The sequence below is a fragment of the Acomys minous genome (genome assembly GCF_964271855.1).
Source record: "Acomys minous genome assembly, chromosome: 7".
NCBI classification, from domain to species: Eukaryota; Metazoa; Chordata; class Mammalia; order Rodentia; family Muridae; genus Acomys; species Acomys minous.
The window spans coordinates 82,760,229-82,769,851 of record NC_140488.1 but is presented as its reverse complement, the minus strand read 5'-3'; the positions used below and the strand labels follow the sequence as shown (position 1 = coordinate 82,769,851).

At 39.2% G+C, this 9,623-nt stretch overlaps 1 protein-coding gene across 1 annotated transcript; it reads right to left on the bottom strand.

The window, feature by feature from the left end:
* Positions 1 to 1,282: 1,282 nt before the first annotated feature.
* Positions 1,283 to 4,394, bottom strand: LOC311602457 (melanoma-associated antigen B4-like). The gene is made up of 3 exons (XM_084790567.1): positions 4,327 to 4,394; positions 2,843 to 2,870; positions 1,283 to 2,709 (listed from the first exon to the last, which is right to left on the bottom strand). Exon 3 carries the CDS (start codon positions 2,661 to 2,663, stop codon positions 1,650 to 1,652), a length of 1,014 nt encoding a protein of 337 aa, XP_084646693.1. The 5' UTR covers positions 2,664 to 2,709; positions 2,843 to 2,870; positions 4,327 to 4,394; the 3' UTR covers positions 1,283 to 1,649.
* Between the last annotated feature and the right edge of the window lie 5,229 nt (positions 4,395 to 9,623).

Sequence of the window (9,623 nt, the reverse complement as noted above, 5' to 3'; positions counted from 1 at the left end):
CATATAACTGACCATGCAGCTTACTTTAAAATCATATCACATTATTTTGACTTGAAGTTTTCAAAATCTAAAATGCCTTGCCTTAGGAACTTTACTTTCACTTTTACCTGTTCTTATGTTTCTGTAGTTCCCATAGGACATTGTAATGTTTTTCAAGATTTTAGTTCCTTGTTCCTAAAATTCTATAGAATAAAGCTGGATTCTTTTTTCTTTTCATTTTGTATTGGTTTTTCGGAACAGGGTTTCTCTGTGTGTAGCCTGGCTGTCCTGGACTCTTTTTGTAAACCAGGCTGGCCTTGAACTCACAGAGATCTGCCTGCCTCCTCCTCTGCTTCCCTGAGTGCTGGATTAGAGGCATGCACCACCATGTCCAGCTGCTGGATATTTTTCTGAGCATCATCAGTCCCAGCACAGAATTTCCCAAAGAGCAGATAGATACTCAGTTGATATAGGAGGATATGAAAGATAGCAAGGAAGAGACCCAATTTCCTAAACAAAACACAACAAAACAAAACAAAAGCCAATGTCCTCTCTTTATACACAGCACTCATCAGTTTTCATTCCAGGGACCCTTTGCAGGCCCAGGTTTTCCTCTTCTCATTATTCATATATTTTTAACTGATAAAACCACCAAAGATTATAAATACTAAATTTTAGAGGGCCAAGGAGGTAGCTCCACAGGTAAGAATACTTAATGTGTATACACAAGAATCTGAGTTTTGTTGTCTGTGTACAAAAGCTAGGCATGGTCACACATGGGCCATTTCACCCAGTTCTGTAAAGGCAGAGGCAGGAGGATTCATAAAGCTTGTTGCCTATCATCTTAGCTCTGGCTTCAGTGAGAGACTCCTGTCAAGATAATAAACCATAGCGTGACAAAGCAGACGACACAGTGCCCTCCTCTGGATTCCTCATGTGTTTATGGGCACATACCTGCAACTCACGGGCATATACCACAAACATAAACCACACACACACACCATCACCCCACTTTATGTTTTTGTCTTGGTGTTTGTAGCTTATATACTATCTCACTCTCTTCCTTGCATGTACCTGCTGTCAAGATACTTTTTTTTTGAGTGACAGGTATATAATTTTTCTTACACCATGTCTAGTACTATTGAGATTACTATTTAGATCAGATACTTAATGTATGTCCTTGTATTAATAGTGAAAGATTTGAATTATTACAAATCAAATTTTCATACACTTTGAGTAAATTTAATTCCAGATTTATTGCAATTAACACTATAAGCAATGGAATAAAATGTAGAGCAAACTGTTTATTTTTGTTATACCTTTATTGATACCACAGTTATATAAAAATTACTTTCACAAATCCACCCTACCTTATGATGTAGTAAAACATACTTAAGCTTTACTAATTTGTTTAAAATCATCAAACTCATATTAAACATGAAATATAGCAATAAACATGTCAGACAATATGTTTAAAAGCATAGACTGTGAGACAATTAACTTTGGTTAAGAGATGATTTCCAGTACAGCAAAGACTAAAATACCTGCAATTTGCTCATGTATAGCAGGACAATAAGATACAAATTTTGTTACTTCTAGCTTATAATGCATCCCACTGCGTAGAAGGCTGACTACTCTTCACCAGAGTGGAAAACTCTCAAACCCAACTACTAGTGGGAGGAGCTGTAGGCTATGAACCGGAAATGAGGCCTGGGATTGACATTGCCAGGCACAGTTGTAACTCTCCTTGCTGCTCTATTAGCCTCATCAAGCAGAGCCTCCTCATACAGAACAGGGAAAGAACTAGGAACATCATCATTGATTTTAGCTAAAACTTCCAGGACTTTCATCTTGGTGGTTTCAGTATGGGCTCTGTAACCCCACATGAACACATATTTTGGGGGATCAGTGCCACACACTGGGTGGTATTGCAGGTAATTTTCTGCCACCAGATCTTCTGTGATGAACTTCTTAGGTTCCCCAAAGATTGGATGATTCCTTCCAGGATATATCCCCACCATGCTCAGGAAATCCCAGATATCCTCCTCACTGGAAATGTTTCCATTCATAAAGATCACAGCCAAGAGGGTCATCAGGAGCCCTGTCTTGGGCAACCCACCACCACCACTCAGATGTCCCTCAGTAGAGAGACCCAGCTTGCCCATGAGCATATAAGACTGAGAATGGGGATCAACTTTCTTCAGCTCGAGGCCAAAGACAAGCTCCAGGCGCACAGAGATTCTTCTAATGATCTCAGTGAAGTGCACCTTGTACTTCTTGTTAATCACTCTCAACATAGCTTCCTCTGTAAAGGGCTCTTTTGCTTTAAACTTCTCCAGCATGAACTCCAGCAATACACCTGCCTTCCGATTGAGAGGATCTTTGCGCTCAGAAAACATCGAAGAGGCAAACAGAGAGACATGTAAACGTCTCTCAGTAACAAAAACAGAAGCCTCACCACCTACAGCACCTGAGAACACACTTGAATCATCAGAAACAGAGGCTACAGCTGCCTGAGTATTCTGGGGAGTGTCGGCACCAGGGGAGCTGGGGGGATTGCCTTGACCAACAGAAGATGTTGCTTCCTCCTTTTCAGTGGGCAGAGCGTCATGCAGACTTTGACTCTTCTGTACATTTTGACGTTTGGTACGAGACCGGCCCTTACTTTTGTGGCCCCTAGGCATGATGGCTTGGCTCAAGGGCAGCAGGACAAGGCTGTAGGCAGGAGACCTGGCAAAGCAGAAATTGGGAGGGGGCAAAATGACATTGTATGAGCACCATATCTTTACTATATTAGGGAGTACTTTTCCTTAAACACATTTCCTGGTCTGCTGCTTTTCTAAACAAGTTTCTGGAAACTCACCTTACTATTTTTCTGGGTCCTGAGAAATCTGTGGAGGAAATAAATTGTGGTTAGGCAACTGCATTATGGCCAGGTTTAGGACATTCTGAGATAAGAGTCTGTGATCACCATTTGTTAAAGGGTTTTTGGCATAGTCTGAGTACCAATACAGCCTTTTGCTGTTCTGATATTAAAACCGCAGTGTTTCCTAGTATCACACAGAAGAAAATTAAAAAGAGCATGCCACTCCCACAGATTACTAGTGCAGGCAAAAGGGAAGAGAGTTGAAGACCTTTGCTGTTACCAGGAGTGTGGTTCCCACAGTGATCAAAGTTCTCACTATGAGCCTTTCATCTGGTAATAGCAAGTTCCTCAGAACAAGTATGTAACTTCCTTGTTTTCCCAATGGTAAATATCATGGGCAACTCGGTCTTTAGGCTTGCCCTAACACACTCAGACTACTGTAGAGGAGAGAAGTTCTGTATGGCCACGCTGTCCCACTAAGCTTGAAATACCCACTAATTTTCATGACTTTATACAAATTGGGGTAGAGCTTTCCCTCTTCCAAGTCCTCTAGCTTCCCAGGCAGGATTCCTGGGAGAGCAAGGGCCCAAGTGTCTGCCATGTCTTTGGATCCTGGAGACCGGAGCAGAGGTGGGGGCCTTTGTGGCCTCCTTTTCAGTTGGAGAGTGGGCTGTAGTTTGGAGGATTCACAGTGGATTTCGCTTTACCACAGTTTTAATTCTGAATGCCCTTTAAGGCATCAGACAACACACAAGATAGGAGACCACACCTCTTAGACCAAGCAAAGCCTTCTGGCCTGAGGCTGGTAAAAACAGAAGTCAAAAGTCTCATCCTTTCACCCTTTTCCCCTTTATGGTGCATCTACCTGGTCCACTGAATATAATCCCAGGGCTGGAAATATGCCAGCCCACTCTCTCTTATTCCAGAGAAGAGGGTTTCCAGACAACGCAAAAGAAATTGTGTTTATTTTGCCCAGGACTGGGTTTTGTCCCTCTTGAAAGGAGTGAATGGGTCCCAGACAAAAACTCTTACTTCCTTTAAAATTATTTCTTTGAAAATTTTATATAGTATGTTTTGATCATATTTACCCCTCTCCCAACTCTTCCCAGATGTACCCTCTCTTCCCTATTTACACAACTTCATATCCCCCCCAGCAACTCCTTAAGTTCAGTTTGCACTGCACATACATTCCTGGACCTGTGGCCTTCCAGTAGAACATGGTAGACTTGTAAGAGCCAACACTCCTAAAGAAAAGTGATTCCCCCTTTCCCCATAGCTACAAATTGCAAATAGCACCTCTGCTGGGGATAGGAATTCATACCTTCCCTCTTCTGGGCTAGAATTTCATCTGTCTTGAGCTTGTACAGCACTTGTGCATGCTTTCATAAATCCTAAAGTTTATATGTCACCATAGTTCTAATTCTAGATATCTAATTCTAGATAAGGCTTTACAGTTTCTGTTATCGCTGGTGTCTCCTTACCTTATTCCTGCGTGATCATCTTTTCAGGGCAGGGAAACGGCAGTTTTCAGAGGACTGTAAAGGAGTTTAGGTTCGCACAGATTTCTCCTGTTATATGCCTACTCACCTGATAACACTTAGGATGTTTTGACTCAGATGACCAGAGCCCACAGCAGCAAGACTGAAGGTAAGGTAAAGCTTAAGTCACGGTCTTGGATTTCCAGGATCTCGTAGACCTATTCTTTGGAACAGAAACCAGGGGGGTTCATCAGTTGATCCTGAAGGTAAGAGTCTCCAAATAACTCACAATAATAATTGATTAATCGTTTGCTCAACGTCTTCTGAGGTGAGTCTAAAGATCTCAAATCAATGATTTTTCTTCCCTGTGACTTCTAAGTAGGAAAAAGATGGAGTTCTATCAAAATTTATGGCTACAACTCTGTGTGGGTCTCTTCTTTGGGAGAAGGCACCCTCAAACTGAACTGTTGTAACATGGCTTCTATAGGAACTTTCTCACCTTCTTTCTAAGGACTGGCGGCTAACATATAAGCCCCCAAATATCACCACCGAGTACATACACTTGATTTGGTCACTATTTTGGGCTTCAAAGACCTAACAGCTTCTGGAAATTGCTAGTGCACAGAAGGTTCAAGGGAGGTTTGTGGGGTCCCTCTGTTTTAACTCACATTGTCACTCAGACTGCTGACTGATCCTGGTATTTCTTTTATAATTTTAATTATCCTTCCTTAAACCAAGAAGAAAAATGACACCCCTGAAAGCAAAAGCTGGAGTCTTCCTCCACTTACATCATAGGCATTTCCAAATGTTTCATGAATGAATTCATACCCCTGTTGCATGTGATTCACTTTCATTTTTCCTATTCTGTTTTAGCTCAACCTTTGTATTCTGTGCAGGTGAAAATAATAGACTAACATAGAATTCCCTCCCTCCCTCTCCTAGTCCTTAGAAAGAGGAACCCTCTTCCTCTATCATCTGACATCAGCCTATCAAATCTCATCTGTACTCCCTGTAACCTCTTCCTCTGTAACCTGGCAAGGCCATTCTGCCAGGAGGAAGTGATCTAACTTTGGTGACCAGAATGCATATCCGAAGTAGTCCCTATTCTCCACATGTGGGACCCACAAGGAGACTATGCTAAGTACATCTGAGCAAAGAGTCTGGGTCCACATCATACATGGTCCTTGGTTGGTGCATCAGTCTCTGTGATGTGGTGTAGTTATCCTGTATTATGTGGATAATTTCCACTTGTTTGGGGTGACTATTCAGGAAGGAAACTGTCTCTATCATCTTCTCATTTGGAAAGCTACTAACCTGCCCTCCCAGTATACTCAGGTAATCAAGTTTATTCCTTCTCAAGTCTCTGATGGGGTTGAGGACCAGGTAGTTTAGTTTTACAATTAAGCTTAGTTGTTTATGGGTTAAGATGTTTTTAGGTCTAGATAGACATTTTAAGGTGATAATGACAATATGTGATGGAGATTGATTTACATTCAAAATTTTAGACGCACCAAGATAGGAAAGATGTTTTCTTCAAGGCTGCCAAATACAAACAGCCAAAACATTAAGAATGTAACATTTGTATAATTCCTGATTGTGTCATGGTTCTTCTTGCTGTAGGTAGTTTATTATATATATATGTAATAATATAAATGTATATGTAAAAATAAAATATATTTAATAACAATTTTCTCTCTCTCTCTCTCTCTCTCTCTCTCTCTCTCTCTCTCTCTCCTCAGTCTGAGTTCACCAAATCAGCCAGTAATGAGGTTTCAGGTGGCTGTTATTAGAATGACTGAACTTACTTAGTCAACCCAAATGTTTACCCTCTACAGGTCTAATATATGAGTTCCTAAGTAGTACCTCAAACTCTGTTAATGGCATAGTAAGACTTTCTCCTCCAAGGTACAGTGGAAAATAAACAAAGACGAACTTATTTTTTTTCTTTTATGTGAGCCTGTCAGCTGTTGTATATTAAAGCTTACACAGCTATTTCTACTCCAGAGCTTGCCGTCACACAGGTATCAATTCAAAAGACCATTGAGAGTGTCTCGAAGATCTTTCATTGTGATATTTTACGTGATACCATTTTTTTTCATTTATTCCTTTAAAACTCATGTGTGGTTGGTTTGGAGCATAAAAAACAGCAGCCATATCTTGATTGATATCTTGGAAGCTATTGAGAAGACATAATATCTGAAAATTTTGGAATTGATAACTTTTTCCTGAATAAACACGGATTGTTGGACTCTATGCTTCCTGTTTATGAGTAAATTTTTCTAGTTACTACAAAAGGATTTTGTAAATTTCTGCAAGGTTTTATTTTAGGTTTATTTTAGATATACTTATAGTCAAGAATGACATAATTTCTGTTACAGGTTCTAATTAGTTGCTTTCTAAGTAGTAAATTTCAGTATCTTTTCTTAGGGCCAGGCAGGTCACTTTTACCAAAATGTTGTCTAGAAGTTTGGTAAAGAAGAATTTAGTTGGATTTTGTGCTGTTTTGAGATATAGAACAGTGTTTATAGTTAGGACTGGATCTCTGTGCAGGATATGGTGATTGAGCAGTAGACAAACAAGGAAGTGTGCTTTGAGAGAGACAAGAGAGGGGATAAACTTGAGTTCTTCTTGACAAAGGAGTTGGTTTTGGGTTAAGGTTTCATGTTAGGTTCATTTTAGATATTGATACTGTCAAGACGGGCAGTGGTGGCGCACGCCTTTAATCCCAGCACTTGGGAGGCAGAGGCAGGCGGATCGCTGTGAGTTCAAGGCCAGCCTGGTCTACAAAGTTAGTCCAGGACAGGTAAGGCTACACAGAGAAACCTTGTCTCGAAAAACCAAAAAAAAAAAAAAAAAAAGTACATCTTCTGTAATGTTCTCTAATTAGTAACTGTTAACACTAGTTAATTAATAGATAAAAAACAAGTAGTATATGTTGATATTGGAGTACAACAATAGCCCTCAGGATGAGTACCTGATAGTGTGGTAGTCTGCATCTGCCAGTTTACCAGCTCAATGATCTAGATCTATAGATAGAGCTATTTCTGGGACCTTCCAGAACTTTCTGCCAATGTAGTTGCTAAAATCTCCCAACCCTCTCTGTCTCTCCATCTCTCCCTGTCTTTCCATCTCCATTGCTCTACCTCTCTGTCCATCTGTCCCTCCCTCCCTCTCCTATTATGGTCCTTGAGGCTGAGATGCAGGCTGCACTATGTATTTCTCAGATCATTGGAAAGACCATTATCACCTTGACTTAGAGTTCATCTTACTGCTGAGAATTGTTTAATGGGGCTTTTTTCATGGATCTTGGTAGTGCTCAGCAAGAAACCTCTTTGGTGTGTGCAACATTTTGTTCCCAGACCTATATTTGAGTGCTCTAGGTTACAGTCCCCATATGAAACCACTGTACTCCGTCTGTATTAATCACAACCAGGGTTCACTCTTTTTTGCTTTGCATAAATACTCCCCCTCACACATATATTATTACACAGCAACTAGGAATCTTGATGTGTGGTTTGGAAAGGCTATACATTTGGTTTTAAGGACTTTCTAGGCTATACTGCTAGTTAAAGCTAACTAACTCTCATTATCCAATCACATCTCAGCGCTGCCAGTATCTGGGGAACTAGTCTTTTAAGCATACACCTTTGAGGCAATTTTATATCCAGACCATGACACAGAGTGTATGTAATTTCCTTTCTGTTGATGTTCAAAATCATGTAGGGTCTTCAGCTTCTTCTGTTAGTTCACTCGGGTGTGAAAAGGGGGTAATTCTAACATTTACTTTTGTCCATTAGTAGAAATCTTTCCCTTGTTCACTGTTGTTAATCTAAGAGTAAACACATTTACAATTCTGTTATACCTTTTAATAATCTCTTGTAGTTATATATTTATTATTTCAAAATATTTATTTTATATGTGTGAATGTTTTGTCTGCATGTATGTATGTGTACTACTTGCATGACCACTACTTGGTGGTCCAAAGAGAGCATTGAGTACCCTGCATGTGGAGTTTCAGATGGTTGTGATAGTGTGAATATGGAGAACCTAACCTGTGTCTTCTGAAAGACCAACAAGTACTCTTAACCACTGAGCCATCTCTCCAGCCCTAGTATGCATTAATTTTATTTAATTAGTCCTATAGTTTTCTTCTTCTTTCTGTTATATTTTATCCTACAAAAAAGTATTGTATGAATCTTTTCAAAGAACTAGTTTCTGTCATTTGGATTTATTATCTAATTCATTTCTTAGCATCGTTGTCCTGTACCATCTAATTATTTAGATGCAATGTGTTTTTGTTTTTGTAACTCTTGAGCTGTTTAGATTTGGCAAGTATTCTTTTCTTATACATATATTAAAGGCCATACCAGCCTTCAAAGTACCACTCATGCTGTTTTTCTACATCACATTGTATAACTTTACATGAAGTGATTACATTTTTCTGAAGCTGAATAAGTATCTGTTTATACTCATAGAAGGGTAGAATATATGTGACATGCATACATATGAAAATATTATGTACTCAAACACATATAAATATGGCAGAGTTGGTTTTATTTCTAGAATTTAAAGGATTTAGAATGAGAAAAATAAGTCAATATATTTATTCCACTATAGTGGTCAAGTGGAGATTAACAGGGAAGCAGAACCCACTTTATGTCACTGAAACACAGCAGCCAGTTAGGCTTACTCTCCATGGATTGAAGGAAGTGTCAAAGCTCTGAATGGGGTAGGGGGTAAGTGATCTCAAGGCATTTGAGATCAAGATCAGTGTAAACAGAGAGCACGTCTCATTTTTATTATAAAAGTGAGCAAAGCATGAAGTGATGTTTACAGTTAGATTAAACTCATTCAAAAATGGCAAGGGAATATACATCAGGTGTTATATCTTATTATATTTGGTCATGTTAAAGAGACAAGATTATCCCTCCAGGTTTTACCTTTCCCACAGAGATAATGTGGACATGTCAGAGAATTCTCTACATGTCCTCATTTTGATTGCTTGTATAATTTTTTTAAAGGACACCTTTTGGGAAGAACATTTTGTACTATGTTCCATTCATAGTTCACAGTAAATTCACAACTTTTTAACAAGGCTCCCACATATGTAACTAAGGGATTTATTGTAAGAAGTTATTTATTTAATAAGCCAATTGTGAGTAGTCAAATACAATAATACATAACAACTGTTACTTCTAGGACAAGAGAACAAAGAGAAAAGATATTGTTATTTGAGAATAGGATTTGCAGTCAGTAGTATGGGACAACGTAGTTGATCAATAAGGAAGAAGTTGGAGTCA